The sequence below is a fragment of the Acartia tonsa genome, chromosome 3 (assembly GCF_053477335.1).
Source record: "Acartia tonsa isolate MP-2025a chromosome 3, ASM5347733v1, whole genome shotgun sequence".
In the NCBI taxonomy this organism is placed as follows: domain Eukaryota; kingdom Metazoa; phylum Arthropoda; class Copepoda; order Calanoida; family Acartiidae; genus Acartia; species Acartia tonsa.
In genome coordinates, this window is record NC_137262.1 from 1958651 (window position 1) to 1978241 (window position 19591).

Genomic DNA, 19591 nt, shown 5'->3' on the forward strand with positions numbered 1-19591 from the left:
AGTTGAGGGTTATATTAGCAACCTAAATTGAAGAAAAATAAACAATAACTGCGTAGGTATTCTTTATCCAGTATAATAATTCTCCCCTAGAAATTTTGTTAGATACTTACTTAAACGTATATTAGAATGGAGTATAGAATTAATTTATCTTCATGTGTTATTTTCTTTTTTCCCCAATTTTTCTTTTTTCAGTGCAAAATAATTACAGATTTTTATTTTTTTATTCTTATTTAGATACCTACCTACTTAAGTAGTAAAATATAAAGTCGATTTTGCATATACAAGAATGTAACTTACAGTATGGCTTCGAAACCGATTAATATCCGCCACCATACCGAGCTTATCTGAAAAATCATGTATCGTATCATATTATAGACAATTTTCTACGAAAATAATGATATAAAAGCGATAATATAAAAACCATTTTTTTTTGCAATGACTCAGTATGCCGGATAATTAATCTTTTAAATTTTTATTTTACTATCCGCGGGAAACTGTCTATATTACAATGCAATAATTATCATTTTTCAGGTTTACGCAGCGGTCACACCTGAAGTTCCACATGAAACGGGTCCATGATCTAACGGGGAAAGGCTTCCAGTGTGTATTCTGTTCTTGCTCTGTAAGTATTTTCTATTTTAACTAGGGTTGGACCAATGGATCGGATACTAAAATTGGCCAGGTATCCGGCCAATTACTGGATATCCGGCCAGATATTCTAAATGACCGGATATCCGGCCCAACTCTAATTTTAACATGGGTAACCTCTAAAGGACCAGTTTGTCAATTTAAAATAAAAACCTAAACTTAATTTTGCTGAATGAAGGGTCGATAATGTCATAATTATTCTTTTATTGTCCGACATTATGCCTACACAACTATTTTTTAAATTAGGTCAAAATAGACAATGACAGATTTGAAAGGAAACTGGTAACGATTGGAAATATAATATAAGGGTTGCTAATTTTCTAGGTTATACCATTTTTTTACTGGGTTCATAGCATAAAGTTTCTAATCAAAAAGACGATTCTTACTTTCAATTTTTACTTTAACATGACTAGGTAGTAAGATATATTAGTTTTTAAATTTTTATAAAGAATTATTATGTTAGAGGTAGATTTGAAATCTGCATCAAATTTTAAGGATTTTTTTTTATAAAAATAGTTTTGTTTAATTCTTTATTTAAAAGCGCAAATACAATTTAAATTAATTAATTTTGATATCCATGATAGGTGGATTGAAAACTACTTGCGCCCTTATTGGTTAAATGATGTACGACACTTAAGCTTCTTCAATCAGAGCGCAAATAGTGTCCAATCCACCAATCACAGATGTCAAAATTAATTAACTTAAATTGTATTTCCTTAAAAGGGGACGTAACTGAAGACTTTTTGATGCAGGGGGGGGGGGTTTTCGCCGGAACCACTTGATGAACCGTGCAGATTTTTTGAAATTAAGCTTTTATGGGTATGAACATCTTATGGTTTCAATATCAACCCCCTACCCCCACCCCCTAGCCCCCCGGGGCTCTAAACCCCCCTAAAAATGAACCTAACCTTAATTTTCTCAGAAACCATTTGACCAATATAGATGATTTCTTATATTTAAGCTTTTATGCTTATAAACTAACATTTAGATTAGAAGTCACCTCCCTGCCAACAACCCCTAGTCCTCCGGGGCTCAAAAAAAAAACCTAGAAATGAACCTAACCTTAATTATCTCTTACACCATTTGATCAATAGAGATGATTCCTTGAACTTAAGTTTTATGCTTATAAACTGACTTTTAGTTAAGAAGTTACCCTCCTGCTGCCAATACTTAGCCCTCCGGGGCTCAAATTAACCCCAAAAATGAACCTAACCTTAATTTTCTCAGAAACGATTTGACCAATAGAGATGATTTCTTAAACTTAAGCTTTTATACTTATAAGCTAACATTTAGTTTAGAAGTCACCCCCCTGCCGCCAACCCCTAGCCCTCCGGGGCTAAAAAAAATACTAAAAATGAACCTAACCTTAATTTTCTCAGAAACCATTTGATCAATAGAGATGATTTCTTAAACTTGGGCTTTTATGCTTAAAAACTAACTTCTAGTTTAGAAGTCACCCCCCTATCACCAACCGCTAGCCCTCCGGAGCTTTAATCAACCCCAAAAATGAACCTAACCTTAATTTTCTCAGAAACCATTTGATCAATAGAGATGATTTCTTAAACTTAAGCTATCATGCTTATTAACTAATTTTTAGTTTAGAAGTCACCCCCCTGCTGGTAACACCTAGCCCCCCGGGGCTCAAATTAACCCCAAAAATGAACCTAACCTTAAATTTCACAGAAACGATTTGATCAATAGAGATGATTTCTTAAACTTATGGTTTTATGCTTATAAAATAACTTTTAGTTCAGAAGTCACTCCCCTGCCCCCAACCCCTAGCCCTCCAGGGCTTAAAAAAAGACCAAAAATGAACCTAACCTTAATTTTCTCAGAAACCATTTAATTAACAGAGATGATTTTTCAAACTTAAGCTTTTATGCTTATAAACTAACTTTTATTTTATAAGTTACCACATTATTAAAAGTTCAGATATTTTGGACTAAAGCTTTTATGTGTATAAACTATTTTTTTGTTTGGCAGAGATATGGTTATAAACTAACTTTTAGTTCATAGGACGCCGACCCCTGGGCTCAAAACCCCCCTAAAAAATGTACCTACTTAAACTAAAATTTCTAGTAAACTTTTTAAAATATGCAGATATGGTCTGTGAGGGTTAGTCTTTTTTTCGTTAGTTTTGACATTTTATAATTGTCCTATTGATTTTAAACTTTGCATGATGATTTCTATAGCATTTAGGTACGATTTTCAAAGTAATCATTAACAAAAAGTCCAAATGTCCATTTAAAACATGCTGACTTTTAACTTAATGTCACTTTTTGTTGATCCTTTCTTATTATTTAAAAGCTTCTCTGGACGTTGTCATCCGTTATTTAATATTTATTTTACAACCATAAAAGCTATAGTCAAATAAATCTGCACTATTGAACAAATTGTTTCTATGAAGGTTAGGCTAAATTTTAGGGGGCTTTTAAGCCACGGGGAGATAGGGGTTTGGGGCAGGGGGGTGACTCCTAAACCATTAAAGTCTAAGTCCTAGAAATCATCTCTATTGATCAAATGGTTTCTGAGAAAATTAAGGTTAGGTTCATTTTTAGGGTTTTTTGAGCCCCTGAGGGCTAGGGGTTGGCGGCAAATGGGTGACTTCTAAACTAAAATATAGTTTATACGCATAATAGGTTACTTTTAAAAATCATCTCTATTGATCAAATGGTTTCTGAGATAATCGAGGTTAGGTTCATTTCTAGGGTTTTTTTCAGTCCCAGAGGGCTAGGGGTTGTTGACAGGGGGGTGACTTTTAAACTAAAAGCCAGTTTATAAGCATAAAAACTTAAGTTCAAGAAATCATATCTATTGAGATTGAAACCATAAGATGTTCATACCCATAAAAGCTTAAGTCTAAAAAATCTGCACGGTTCATCAAGTGGTTCCGGAGAAAACCCCCCCCCCCCCCCTGCATCAAAAAGTCTTCAGTTACGTCGCCCTTTGATGCAGATTTCAAATCTTCATCTAACATTTAAATTCTTTCCAACTTATATATCTTAATGACTAGGAATTTGAGCTGTCTTTTACAAAATATGACTCATGAATGAACCTATTCCACCATAATGATAGAAAATCTACACTAAGAGATATAAGTTTTCCGGAATTGTAATGTAGGGAGTAGATTTAAAATCTGCATCAAATTTTAAGGATTTTTTATAAAATTCGTTTTTTGTATAATTCTTTATCTAAAAGCGGAAATACAAATTAAGTTAATTAATTTTGGCATCTGTGATTGGTGGATTTAAAAAATCTGCGCTCTGATTGGATGTCGTACATCATTCAACCAATTAGAGCGCAGGTAGTTTAAAATCCACCTATCCTATTGGTCAAAATTAATTAACTTAAAATGTATTTTCGCTTTTAGATAAAGAATTTTACAAAAAACGAATTTTATAAAAAAAAATCCTTAAAATTTGATGCAGATTTCAAATCTACTCCCTACATTAAAATTCCGGAAAACTTATATCTCTTAATCTACACACAAAAAAGACAATATATGAACAAATAATTTAGTTAATGTTTTTAGTTTCAAAAAGTGAATTATCTGCACAGTCATGTCACAAGATTTCACAGCGAAGAAAAGAAAAAAGTTCAGGTAACAAAAATACAAAATTTCTACTATGTTATCCTATTTATTCTTAACATTTTCTGTCTTGACCTCTTGACCTAGAAATATTTGCCTAAGAAAGTGTTATTCAACTGCTTGTATTTTTAAGTCTTGAAATGATATTATATTCAACTTTTCAAGATATCTAATATTAAGACCTATTTGAATAGGATGAGTATGAAGCATTGAAGAAGAAACAAGATGAAGATATTCCTCCCATGAATGAGGATAACCCTGTGCAGAATAATTCAAAAGAAGATCAAGAAATGTTGCAGATAGATATAATACAGAACTATAACAAAAATATAGGTAGGATTCCAAAACATTCCATTTTTATATCCAAATTATTTTATATGTAGTATTATAATAATACTAGTGGCTGCACCCCTACACTAGGATTCTATAATTGGAAAGAAAATAGCCTTAAACAACCATACGATATATATGAGGCTTCTTTGAAAAGCATAACTCAATCGAACTAGCCATTTCCGTGATCTTAATCTTCAGACAGAAAACCTTACTACTTATTTATTAGGATTACACTTTTATTTAAAGTTTCATAGTTATTGTGATACTCCAAAGTCTTGAAAAGAATCAGAGATTAATTATGTCCATGAGAAGCGCAGCAATAAACAAAACTAACAACAGTTTTATGTATATTAATGATTTTTGGATGGTGTGTCGCTGATTATTAGATTTTCTTGTATAGATCACTCATATGTTTTCTATAAATCTATTTAATATGTACAGTTTCTGCACTAATAAAAATATTGAGATTCTTAGCACAATAAGTATAATAATATGCTAATTTTTAGGCAAGGAAAAAGATATCCTTACCCGAGCGATAGAAAGTGCTGTCAATACAACTGATCTACAATTTGAACAGGTAAAAATAGTAATAGAAATTCTAAATACATGGGAAATATTCATAACTGAGATTGAATACTATTAAAACTTATGAAAACACTAAATAGGAATGAAAAATCTAAAACTACAACTACCAAGTTTATTACTGTTGCTCTATTTTCATCTTTTATGATAATAGAGAACATAGGTCTCATTTAATGATTGCTAACATAAAGAACAAGACTAGGTGTTTGGGACAATCGGTTTCGTGGCATCGCCTCTTAAGGGTCGTATTTTCATTTCATATTAGCTTTTGATGGGTTATTTTAGGTTAGGTTAGCTAAATGTTAATGATTTCCCCGAAGGGGCTAGAAATTGGAGAAAGGCTACTGTGAAAATACGACGAAACGCCCCTTAAGAGGCGATGTCACGAAAACGACAATACGCTACTATTTTTACTTAGTCCTTTATAGTAAAATGTACTTTATACTCTTAAATACTTAGAAACTTAATTTCTAAAATCAATGAATAATTTATAGATAAAAACACAATAATATACCTACTCAAATATATTAAAAGAAAATATTTTGTTTTCTTTGTAGAAATATAAAATAGGAAAGATTGTATTTATTTTCCAAATAGTTTTCTAACCTCGTATATTTAGTAGAGCTGGATCTTTAAATGTGTAGCCGTGGCCGTAGTCGTACCCGTATCTCGCCATTGCCAGTGCTGCCAATAAAACATTTTTTAAATGTTTGAAGTTTTTACGTATTATTATTTTTTCCCCTCATATTTTTACTGAAAATTCAGCAAGTGGTTGTGATTAAAAGATTTAAAGCCGTGGCCACGCGTAGCCAATTTGATTTAAAGATCGCTATTAGGTTAGTGGCTGTACCTCTGGTAGCGGCAACGGCAACTGCTACACATTTAAAGATCCAGCTTAGGTATTCTTTTTATTTTAGACTGTAAATCCAGGAGAAGAGAAAGCTACCAAAAAGTTTGTGGTTCTAGAGGAAAGGTACATATATTTATTATTTAAGGATTCGTAATAGCACAACTTCTCTATACTTAACTAATGTTATACGACTAGATGATGTCTTTTAGTTTGCGAGTCATAGTAGGCAATGTCAGAATTACTGACTAACTTCCTTAAAACATTCAAAAAATGCCTATTTTATCGAAAAATCTGATAAAAGGGGTAGTTGCACGAAATGCATATGAACTTGAATTTAGTGAAGCCTAATTTTTTTTCTATCCAATGGTTTAAACTAAAGGGGTAGTTTCACGAAATGCATTTGAACTTAATTTGGTAAACCGCATATTTTTTGCTAGTTAATGGGTTTAACTATATTTATATGGCTGATATATTTGAAAGAATTTCAATTTTCTACCACGTAGTTTTGAAAATTGAAATTCTTTCAAATATGTGCCATATAAATGTAGTTTAACCAATTAACCAGGAAAAAATATGCGGTTCACTAAATTCAGTTCAAATGCCTTTCGTGAAACTACCCCTTTCTAGGGATTATATTTGAAAGGATTTCAATTTCCACCACGTAGTTTTAAAAATATGACTTCGTGCAATTGCAAATATCCCTTTAATGATCTCTTATTTCCTTTTATTACTGTTTTATACTTGACTGGTATTTTCATAAAAAAAAATTTGCTTATTATTATTACACCACTTAACATTAACATATTTAAAAAAAAACTTTTTTCATTTAAGAGAAATAGTCCCAAACAATGTAAATTTTTTGAGGACTAAAATTTTATTTTTATTTTTTAGGTCATTTGATGGTAAAATACGGAAGCATGTAGTGAGACGCTGGCTAGCTAGTGATGGAAGAGCAATGTATCAGTGCAGTTGGTGTCCTAAGAATATTAATAAACCATCAGATCTTATTAGACACATTAGAATTCATACCAAGGTACCTCCAGTTTTGTATAAGTTGGTGTCCTAAGAATATTAATAAACCATCAGATCTTATTAGACACATTAGAATTCATACTAAGGTACCTCCAGTTTTGTATAAGTTGGTGTCCTAAGAATATTAATAAACCATCAGATCTTATTAGACACATTAGAATTCATACTAAGGTACCTCTAGTTTTGTATAAGTTGGTGTCCTAAGAATATTAATAAACCATCAGATCTTATTAGACACATTAGAATTCATACTAAGGTACCTCTAGTTTTGTATAAGTTGGTGTCCTAAGAATATTAATAAACCATCAGATCTTATTAGACACATTAGAATTCATACTAAGGTACCTCTAGTTTTGTATAAGTTGGTGTCCTAAGAATATTAATAAACCATCAGATCTTATTAGACACATTAGAATTCATACTAAGGTACCTCCAGTTTTGTATAAGTTGGTGTCCTAAGAATATTAATAAACCATCAGATCTTATTAGACACATTAGAATTCATACTAAGGTACCTCTAGTTTTGTATAAGTTGGTGTCCTAAGAATATTAATAAACCATCAGATCTTATTAGACACATTAGAATTCATACTAAGGTACCTCTTAATTTGTGCTTTTTTAAAAGCGAAGCTTTTCTATAATTAGGGTAGGTCTGTTCTTCTTTATTTCTTTTCGTTAATCTATAACTCTATAATCGTTACCAGAAAGTCCGTACGTCCATTTAAAACATTCTGATTTTTTACTTTTTTGACAACAAATTTTTGTATGTTAAAATTATCCGATTCATCTGATTTTTGGTATACTGATTCCTATTACAACAAGGTACAATGTTGTAAGCGAAGCATCTCTCTATAAACAAGTCCTAAAAATGTAAGTATGTCCTTATCTTTGCAACAAATTTTACTTGAATTTTGTTTAGGCTTATGCAATAATATTCTTCTAATTCAGTTATGACACTCTACAAGTGTTAATGTTCATTTGTTCTACCATTTTAGAGCTTCGCTTTTATGGATGTTGTCATCCTTGTTGGGGTTATGTATAGGGATGGGATTACACTCAAGTACCTAGTTGGTGATAGAAAATATTATGCAATAAACCTTGAGATCTCACTAAACTCATTTAAGTTCACACCATGCCAGGCTATCCTATTATATAAAGTAGTAAACTTTATTTATATTTGTCCGCTGAACCGATATGGCCCTCCTCTTCAGTGAACCCTTATATAGGTCCTGGGATGGTTTCAGGCTATTTTACTATTAAAAAAAGGTCTGGGTATGGTTTTAGGCTATTTTTCTCCACTCCCATGTAACTTCCAATATAGAGCCTCTAAGTACTAGGGGCGCAGCCGATAGTCTTTAAAAAAGATGTAAGCACTCTTGTGCAATGCAATGGATTATAGAGTAGATTAAGCCGTGTTAGAAAACAGAAACCTGAATATAAATATACATGACTGACCATCCTTACAAAATTTTAGGTACCAACATGGTTATGCATTCACCTTGTTCTATGAAGTTTTGTATAAACTTAATTGCAAAATAAAACGGGTCTAAAATCTAGGTTATGAAAATAAAACCTGGTCTTGATTTTACATTGATTGATATACAAAATGTCAATTTCTATTCTTTTTTATATTCTTTTTTTAGGATAAGCCATTCAGATGTCCACTTTGTTCAAGAACATTCAGACTTAAATCCATTCTTTCAACTCATTTTAGGAATTTTATGATCATTTAATAATATTTAGCAGTCAATTTATTCTTTAAGTCTTACAGTCGTTTTTGTCAAATTAAAATTATATATGTTATTCATAGTCTATCTATAAGTTTAGGAGTAAAAAAAAACCAGAACCAGTTATTTGGAAGTAGAAAGCAAGGAAGATGAAAGTTTCTAAAAGTATATTAAAATGGCTGCTAAAGGTTAGGTTATGAAAAAAGATAGAAAATAAGTTAAAGATATACCTAATGATTAAACTTACTTTATAAATTCATTTTGTATAATTTGCCTTATTTGAATTATTATATTTGTTTTTACTTAAGTTTTAAAATTTACCTTATTTTAAGTTTTTTCGTAGGGAACTAAAAGATGCATTATTCTTTCTTTTATTTTTTAAAGTGTCAATGATCTTTAGAAATTTAATTAAAATGATCTAAAATATCACAGAGTTCACCAGAAGCCGTTAATAGAATGTGATTCATGCAGTAAAAAGTTTGTTTTTGTCTCAGATTTGAAAGCTCACAAAATAGAGAAACACCCTGTCATAGACTTTGATGAAGGTACAAGTTTTTATTGGTACATTGGGGCCGGGGTGTTGTACTTTTCCAAACGAAGCTGAATTTTTTTTCCAACTACCTTCTATATTTTATTTCCCAATTTATATAGTAACAAGAATGACAACATCCATAAAAGCGTAGCTCCGAAACGGTAGGACAAACGAACATAAACTCTTGTAGAGTGTCAGAACTGAATAAGCAGAATATAAATGTATAAGTTTTTACAAAATTGTTCGTAAGTTTGTTGAAAAACTTTTAAATACAGGATACTGTTTTAAGGGCATACTCACATTTTTAGGAATTGATTATAGAGATGATTCGCTTAAAGTATTGTACTTTGTTGTTCTAATAATCAGTATTTCAAAAATCAGTTATATAGGATAGTTAATCACTTTAAAAATTGTTGTCTAAAAGGTTTAAAATCAGCATGTTTTAAGAAAATTATACACTCATATTAGGTTGTAAATCTAAAAGAAAATTGTTTTTCCTATGTTTTTTTTTGGATAAATTCTGGAATTGTAATGAGTATTGTTTAATTGTTATATTAAAACCTACATTTTTTATTTAGAAGAAGAATATGTTCCGCTCATAATAACACCAGAAGGCGTTCGTCCTGTTCAGAACCCGTAAGTTACTTAATAGTTTTCTTATTTCTGTATCTTAATACTAGCGGCTACGCCCCTAGAAGCCTCTAGGGGCACTTAAGGTAGGAGGGGGAAAAGCCGACCTCATCCCATTTCAAATTTGAGTTTCAAAAGAGTAAAAAAATTATTTTTTGGGGGGGGAGGGGGGTGAAGTCTCCCTCCCCAAAAATAGTTTAAAACCTTCCCAGGACCTAAAGAAGCTTCACTTTAAAGGAGAACAATATCGGTTTAGCGGTTAGCGAGATCCTTTGGGACAGACAAAAAACGCTTACTACTTTATATAATAGGGTATTTCCAAATATAATAGCAAAGATATTAATTTAATGTCCATTGTCAAATCCATAAACCCTAATGTCTCAACTTTCAATTTTAGTTTTATAAAGAAAAAGGAACAAATTTTACGGTGTCATTTTTAGTGGCTTTGTGATATCTTTTTGTGATATAAAGCTCCACTGTATAAGAGAACCTTATCGGTTAAACATTTAGTTAGATTCTTCGCTACACTCACAGACATCCAGTTACTTTTATATATGAATTATTGAATAGGTTCAAAACAATAAAATTATTTAATTTCAGAAAAAGTAGAATATTTGATCCAACCGGTGACGAGTTAAAAACTCGAAGTTTTGCATGTAAGGTGTGCAAAGCAAGATTCAAAAGAGCTGACCACCTGAAGACCCACATGCTGTAAGTATTTAGATTTTAAAATCTGATGAATTTGCTTCCTTAGATGCTAGCTTAGATGATTGACTTGGAGGTGATAAGCTCGAAACTTGGCCTTAACAAAATAGGTTAAAAATTTTGCTATTTTTTGCTGACTTTGATTGTAAGGTAATGATAAAAGGTGACTCTTATATATTAGTTCGAATCTTAAATATTTCGTGAAATATAATGTTTTTTTAAATCACAAAACCTTTTCAATATCTATATTTTCTTATTCAAAGAAAATGTATCAAAACATTTTTCTTTATTCCCCCCCAAATAATTAAAAGTTTTAACAAACAGAAAGAAAAGTGAAACTCTGCAAAAAAAAAGTTTAAACTGAAAGATAGATTAATTTTCTTGGCAAGTTTAAAAGTTAAATTGTTTGAGTCATTTTGTTATGCATATTTTATTATATTATTTTTTTCTCCTTTTCTATTATTTAGTCCAGGGCTCAGCAGCTGTCCTTTTTTCGTGGCTTTGCTACCGATAATTTTAATTCAGGCTGTAAATCAGTAAATTAAATCGGCCTAATAATTTTAATTTACAGAAGGGGATGAATTATAATTTATCGTCAATTGACTTATCCCAAGATCCATGTCTAGATTTAACATGTTGTTTTAAAAGCGAAGCTTTTCTTTAATTAGGGTCGGTCTGTCCTTGCGTCAGGTCGTCCGTCCGGGACAGCTAGCTCTTTTCGTTATATGTTAGAATTGTCCTACCGATTTATGATGATTCCTTTAACATTAAGGTATGATTTAGGAAGCACATTAACTCTGTAATCGTTACCAGAAAGTCGAAAAGTATTAATATTCTGCTTATTCAATTCTAACACTCAAAATGTCAGAAATGGGTTTTCATTAAAAGAATGCCGCGTTTTTTCGATTCGAGAAATCTAAACAGAGAATACAACTATTTATTTAATTATTTCGCTTTAGTTGGTACGGCCTTCATAGGAAAAAAACAAATTATCTCCAATCCATTTTTGCTGCATATTAATTAATGCATCTTTTTAGAGCTGTATTAGACATACAAAAGGTAAACTAATAACTTTAAACTTTTGAATTCTTAAATTGTATACTCTGTTGAAATTCTATCGTCTTCGTGCAATCAATCAATGTCGAAAAAATGTGAAAAAAAACGCGGCATTCATCTTTCAAAAACCCATCTAAGAAATTAAATGTTCGTTTGTCCTACCGTTTTAGAGCTTCGCTTTTATGGATGTTGTTGTCATCCTTGTTCTTTTTTATAGGCAACACTCGGATGTGAAAAGATTTACATGTGCTGTGTGCGTAAAGAAATGTCGAACCAAATCAAACTTGAACGAACACATGAAGATTCATTCAAATGACCAGTAAGTTTTTTTTCTATCATAGAATATTAATTTTTTTTTTAGAGTAGGCTTTACAATCGAATGGCAAATAAACAAAAAGGGTAAATATAGGATTAGGTTTGAATTCAAAAAGAAAACTTAGAAGGGAATAAACTTAAATCAGTTGAAATTGAAATATTTTTGCAATTTTCGATTTTAATACTTTTTTATATATTTTTTTTAAAATTACCATTAATCAATTGAAACAAGTCTCTCTATGTGTTTAGATTTACCTTAGTGAAGAAAAAAACATTTTTCATTCTCCTGCTTGGCCCTATCCTAATTGGGCACTTTTCCCCTAACCTTACATTAAGCATCTTAAATACCCTTTTGTTTCTTTCGTCTAAATAAACTTGCTTATCAACTCAGCTAGTGTATTAAAAAGAATACAATTAATAAGTTGATAAATTGTAAATTACATGGTGTAAAAATAAAACAAGTATTAAAAGAAAATATAATGTGCAATTGTTCAGTTACATTCATCAGTGAATTATTATATGTGAAAGTACATTGATTGTGCTAATAAAGTGCAATTCATTCAATTTTTTATATTAATAATGTCAGATGGATTATATAAATCCTGTCCTTATAATAAAGTAACAAGATGTCGGTCTGTCCTCTCCCCAGAATTTTTTTAAAATTTTATATAAATTTCCCCCCTTCCTTAAGTGCCCCTAGAGGCCTCTATTATTATATAAAATAGTATTTTTTGTGTCTCAAGCTTAAGATTTCAATAACTACTGAACTAATTGAGTTTTCGTTTCAAAAGAAGCCTAATATAGGACCTTGGGTAGTTTTAGGCTATTTTCGCCCTCCTTTAAATACATAGCCCATAGATGCTAGGAGTGCAGCCGCTAGATATTTAGATAGTATTTTTTTTTGTCTGAAGCTTAAGATTTCAATAACTGCTGACCCGATTGAGTTTTTCATTTTGGAGAAGCTTAACGTAGATCCCGGGATGGTTTTTGGCTATTTCATTTTTAAACCCAAGTCTTTAGATGGTTTTAGGCTATTTTTATATTCCCTCCCTATAGACAAATCTGCTGGTATTAGTAAAGCAGTAAGGTGAATTGTTAAAGAAAATAGTATAAGGAACTTTATCTCAATGAAGTAATAAATATAGTTTTGGTGATTTTCATTTACTGAAAAAATTCCTCTAATATACTTCCCTTATTTGCAAATTTGGGTCAACTGCAGTTCACGGTAAAATGTTCCTGGTAACGAATATCTCTAAAAATCAAAAAAAATGAAAGGCTTCTAACGGCCAAAAGATTAAATGTATAGATTTAACTCGCCCAAAATTTTTACTGATAAAAGAAGAATACAATTAATCTGAATAGTCTTTTATCAACAATGCACAATTATCTCGCAGCGCACATAACTGAGCGAAAAAGATTTATTTTATGCTTGTTTTCTTCAGATAAGATTTCCCCATGCACCAACCAATGGATCTCCACTATTCTAGATTATCTATTGGACTTCTTATGCCACTTTTAACGATATACGTTTAGCCATTTGGCCACTAGCAGCCTTTAAAATTGATAGATTTATGGTGATAATCGTTGCCAGAAACATTTTACCGCGAACTGCACTAGATCCAAATTTTTAATTGATAATATATTTGTTAATCAGGCATAATGTTTGTAATATCTGTGGTAAAGTTTACAAATGGGCCCAAAGTTTGCAATATCATCTTAGAACACATATCAGAAGACAGGTAAGAATTTAATTTTTAAAACAGGGATCTAAAGGGATAAGACAATGGCTGATAAATTAATGTATATCCCCAAAATTAATACACAAAATTACCCCTTTTTAACAACCAATCAAAATTCCCCAAAGTTGATAAAGCCAACGAATAAGAAATCGTTATTATAAAACTTTGGGGACCATTGTAATAAACAGCCCATTGTCCTCTCTCTTTCTGTATTTAAAACCAATTAGGTATAAGAATCTGGCCCCATAATCCAAAAAAACTTGAAATGGGATTCCTAACTTATGAACCCTTCCCTTTCGTACATAAAGCTGTACGCTTTCTAACCTATATTATGGCCGGAATGTCCACCACGGTCTATATAGATAGCATTTAACTAAATTGATTATCTCTATTTAGTGTTAAACGGTTCGATCCAAAACCTAAACTGTGTCATAATAAAGACAATAGAAATAAACAACAAATTTTATCAGTAAACCACAAAACGTAAAATAATTGTACTCTTATCTATACAAGACTTACCGATATTTTGTCTCAGTTTATTTTGATTAGTTTCAAAATATTTCATGGAAAAATAGCAGGAATCTCAAGGAATATAACATTGGTCGTTAAATAGTCAAGGAGTAAGGGAGGGGACAATGGATCGAATATTCAATATTTTCGAGTCTCAGACTTTGGGCACTGGCTTAATTAAAGGGAATGTACAAGAATTTAGCATTTTCTGGCTGACTTTGGGTACTTGCGCAACCAATGCCGCAACTCGTGTGTTAGTTTTAAATATCTAACAGAAAAGTATCAATAAACTTAATTTGTTATGATGTGGCTGGTTTTAACAATTTTTTTCTCCCCAGAAAATATCATTTCATAGATAAAAACTTTATTGTGATATTTATTTAATAACCATTCTAAGAACCCAATTAAATTTTGGGTTATTGGGCGATAGGTTGAATTGGTTCCAGGGAGATTTTTATAGTTATTAACTACAGAATGATTATGTCAGTCTGATGTGCTTGTAATCTAATTTTCTAATGAATGCTTTTTTCTTGGAACTCTTTTCTTATTTAAAAGTTTTCTGCCTCTCCCTTTACAATTTCCTTCATATTTTCCGGATTATTCTGGATTTCGTACTCTTTCAGCGATAACTCTTAAATTGAATTAATTGCCCATTGTCCCCTCCCTTACTCCCTGTTAAATAGTACACCTACAATTTTGAAAAAAGAGATTACCCTTCTAAAATTGAATTTTTGGTGGAAAAGTTTGAACATCACTAGTTTGTACCAACTAATCAAGATTAAATAAAAGTCCACAAAGTTTTTGAGCCAACGAATGCATAAAGAGAGTGGTAGAATCCGTAAAGGTTATGTGTTATAAGTTAAAAACAGTAGTAGAACGATAAAAGTTTATGTTAACTTTTAAAAAAAAATTGTCTATAGTTCTTTTCAATAAGAAATACACATATTTAGCGAATATTATCGTTCTACTACTATTTTTAAGCCTTAAAACACACATCGTTACAGATTCTACCAGAAACCTACTCCTCTCTTTGTATTTAAAACTCAAGGTACACTCCAATGTACCCTCACTTCCTAGAAAATAGTTTTTTTTTAACCTTTATTTAACATTATCTTAAAAGAAACTTTTCAACCGTTGTCATCCTTGTTTATTTTCACATGGCACATGTATTTGGCAGATTAAGTTAACTATATTGCGATGCAAAGCTTGTTTTCTACCATGCATTTAAATATTCAAATAGTGTTCTCTCTTTACCGGTAAAAAGTCAACCTAATTTTGTATAAAAGTAAAAGAATTAGGGTTGGGCCGGATATCCGGTGTGGCCGGATATCCAGCCGGATATCCGGCCATTTTCAATATCCGGCCGGATACCGGATATTGAAACTATCCGGCCGGATATCCGGCTATAACTCTTTTTATATTTTACACCAAAAATCTCTGCTTTTTAAAATTTTAAATGGCTATAATTTTCTTATTATTGAAGCTAGAAGAACATTTTTTGAATATGTTTATCTTTATGTAAATTTTATATATGAAATCTCAAAAGTTTATTAATAAATTTTTTTTGCTACTTTAATATCTGGTAATTTAGCCGGTTATCCGGCCGGATATCCGGTAATTTGGCCGGATAACCGGATATTTGCCGGGTATCCGGCGTTGGCCGGATATCCGGATATCCGGCATTTGAAATCAGCCGGATATCCGGTATCCGGCCAAAAAAGTATCCGGCCCAACCCTAAAAAGATTATGTGTCAGTCTGTCTGTGTGTACCGAAGGATCTCGCCAACCACCGAACCGATTTACGCCAAGCTTCTTAAAGGTCCTGGGAAGGTTTATAGCTTTTTTGAGGTAATGGTAACACCACCTTTACAAGAGAATTCACCCCTAGAAAAATATGGCCCCCTACTCTTTTCAAAACTAAAATTTAAATAGAAGAACAAACGTACAATCTTAAGTTATTAAGTAGCTACTGCATTATTTGCATTATAAAATAAACGTTGTTAATATCCGTGTTAATTCATGCATCCTTTATTCGCTAGTTTTCTTCATATACAGGGATACAGAGATACCACAAATGAGGATAAACTAATCTTCTTTTAATTCTTGAGTGTACTATTATAACTTTGTTAGGGCATTTAGATAAATTAGATGCTATTGACCTATCCTTTCTCCCTGAAATTTCTTAGATTAAGGCTTTATCTTTAAATCTTTTCACAATGTGATGCATGTATTCTCATCAGTCCCATTGTTAGTAACTTTGCTACGTTATAACTATGTTTTATCCATCTTTCCAAACGATTTTTATAGATTTAGGTTTTATCTTTATCATTGTTATTAACGCAGCTAACATATGACTATCTTTTATGACGTCATTGTAATTTACTCTTTAAGGTTTCTTAGATAAATGTCTTATCTTTGAATCTTTTCACTGAGTGTAGTTTCTCTATTATAATTTTGCCGTTGTTAGCAACGAAGATATTCTATAACTTAAGGTTGTAGCCATCTTTCCCTACGTATTTGTTCTTTTCCTTCCTGAAGTTTCTTATATAAAGGTCTATATCCTTAGCATTGCCATTTGTTAGTAACGCAGCTAACATATGACTATCTTTTATGACGTCATTGTAATTTACTCTTTGAGGTTTCTTAGATAAATGTCTTATCTTTGAATCTTTTCACAGAGAGTAGCTTCTCTATATTCTTATCATTGCCATTGCTAGTAACGTTACTACTTTATAACTAGGTTGTAGCCATCTTTCCTTTCCTTTATTAGATTAAGGTTTTATCTTTAAATCTTTCCACGGAGTGTACCTTCTCTATATTCTTATCATTGCCATTGCTAGTAACGTTACTACTGTATAACTAGGGTGTAGCCATCTTTCCTTTCCTTTATTAGATTAAGGTCTTATTTTTATATGTATTTTTTCACAGAGTGTGGCTTCTCTATATTCTTATCATTGCCATTGTTAGTAACGTTACTACTCTATAACTAGGTTGTAGCCATCTTTCCCATTCCTTTATTAGATTAAGGTCTTATTTTATATATATCTTTTCACTGAGTGTGGCTTTTCTATATTCTCATCATTCCCATTTTTATTAACGCAGCTAACATATGACTATCTTTTATGACGTCATTGTTATTTACTCTCTGAGGTTTCTTAGATAAATGTCTTATCTTTGAATCTTTTCACGGAGTGTGGCTTCACTTTATTCTTAGCATTGCCATTGTTAGTAACGTTACTACTTTATAACTAGGTTGTAGCCATCTTTCCCTTTCCTTTATTTGATTAAGGTCTTATCTTTGAATCTTTTCACGGAGTGTGGCTTCTCTATATTCTCATCAGTCCCATTGTTAGTAACGTTGCTACTTTATACCTATGTCTTATCTATGTTTTTAGAACGTTTTTATAGATTTAGGTTTTACCTTTAAATCTTTTCGTGGCTTCTCTAATTCTTATCATTGCAATTGTTTGTAACGCAGCTAACATATACTATCTTTTATGACGTCACTCTCTGAAGTTTCTTAGATTAAGGTTTTATCTTTAAATCTTTTTACAGAGTGTAGCTTCTCTATATTCTTATCATTGCCATTTGTTAGTAGCGTAGCTAACATATGGCTATCTTTTATGACGTCATTGTAATTTACACCCTGAGGTTTCTTAGATTAAGGTTTTATCTTAAATCTGTTCACGGAGAGTAGCTTCTCTATTATCATTTTGTCATCCTTAGTAGAACCGTAACTTCAATATTAATAAAGTATATCCGTTTGACTGATGTTCACAAAAACGAGTTTGACTTCTTCCTTTTTGAATATACGTTTTAGGCATTTATAGTAACTTAATTAGAGATTAAACAAGGATGACAACATCCATAAAAGCCAAGCTCTAAAACGGCAGGACAGCCGAACATTTACTCCTGTAGAGTGTCAGAACTGAATAGGTATCAAAATATAAATATATAAGTTTTGACAAAATTATACGTAAATTTTTTACAAAACTTCTTAAATACAGAATACTGTTTAAGGACATACTGACATTTTTAGGACTTGATTATAGAGATGCTTCGCTTATATCATTGTACCTTATTGTAATAGGAATCAGTACATCAAAAAACAGATCAATCGGATGATCATATCACAAAAAAATTTTGTAAAAAAATTAAAAATGAACATGTTTAAAATGGACGTACGGACATTCTGGTAACAATTATAGAGTTGCTACGCTTTCTAAATCGGACCTAACTAATACAGGTATCATCATTCAAAGTTTGAAATCGATAGGACAATTCTAACATTCCTAAATTAACGGAAAAAGCTATCCGTTACGTGCGGACGGACGGACATACGGACCAACCCTAATTATATTATATCCCCCTCCCCCCTTTAATTCTCTGTGCACTTGTATGTTCAAAAGCTTTTAAAAGAGGACTTTTAGTATTTGACAGTTTTAGATAAAACATAGGTGTTGAATTAATGGATACCTTTCATCTTGATATCAATTCCATAAACGAACTAAAACCGGCCAGTGAGAATAATTCTTGGAAATAATTGAAAGATAATATAATTTAAGCCTAATAGGTAAACTATGTTTTATGTCCTAGTTATCTTTTTTGTTGGCTTAAAACCTTTTGAAAATTGTTATTGAATTTGATTGGTTTGTTTCACACTTTTATTAACTAATAACAATTTTATCCGGGAAAGTGTTAATTTTGTTATTCATGATTGGGGACAATTATCAATTTATCGTCCTTTGTCTTATCCCTGATATCCCTATTTATGTTATTAATCATAAGAAATTACTGAAATTTAGATATTAATAATATCCCAAGCAAGCCACTTGATTTTCTCTCTTTCTTATTATTACACCTGTCTATTTCTGGTTTATTTTTATGTGAGTCATTCTATGTCTCAATCGGTGCAATAGACTTAAAATATAGATTACTTATTTAAGACCTAAATGTATAGAGCAAAATTCGTAGTTTCCTTATTATTTTTATTCCTCGAGAGTTAAAGGTAATGATTTGCCATACATACAACTTGGTTTTAAAGATTAAATAATAACTAAATCGTTTGCAAATAAGTTACAGAGGTTCCTTTTTGAAGGGACATTTAAAATATATAGAATTATCTGACTATTAAGTTAGTTCTCTGTATTAGATATATTTTTTTTAACGGTTTTTTCTCTAATTTATCCTCTTATTAAGTTTAATTTAAGTAGGATTTCCTTTGCATTGATAAAATAATAAACACAATTTAAAGAAGGATAATTTTGTCACAAAGTTTAAAAGCACAGTCAAAACACAATAAAAATAACTCAAATAACAATATTTTTAGTAGCGAAGCTACTC

General features: G+C 31.3%; 1 protein-coding gene across 1 annotated transcript in view; it reads left to right on the forward strand.

Moving 5' to 3' along the window:
- LOC145312951 (uncharacterized) overlaps positions 1-19591 on the forward strand; it is an 89255-nt gene that overhangs the window by 42222 nt on the left and 27442 nt on the right. Inside the window, exons 16-27 of the mRNA XM_080152162.1 lie at positions 532-622; positions 4181-4249; positions 4432-4570; positions 5077-5147; positions 6070-6125; positions 6894-7035; positions 8678-8746; positions 9192-9306; positions 9872-9929; positions 10524-10634; positions 11902-12003; positions 13654-13738. Of these exons, the coding sequence (XP_080008288.1) occupies positions 532-622; positions 4181-4249; positions 4432-4570; positions 5077-5147; positions 6070-6125; positions 6894-7035; positions 8678-8746; positions 9192-9306; positions 9872-9929; positions 10524-10634; positions 11902-12003; positions 13654-13738 (1108 nt within the window). The remainder of the gene's footprint in view (positions 1-531; positions 623-4180; positions 4250-4431; positions 4571-5076; positions 5148-6069; positions 6126-6893; positions 7036-8677; positions 8747-9191; positions 9307-9871; positions 9930-10523; positions 10635-11901; positions 12004-13653; positions 13739-19591) is intronic.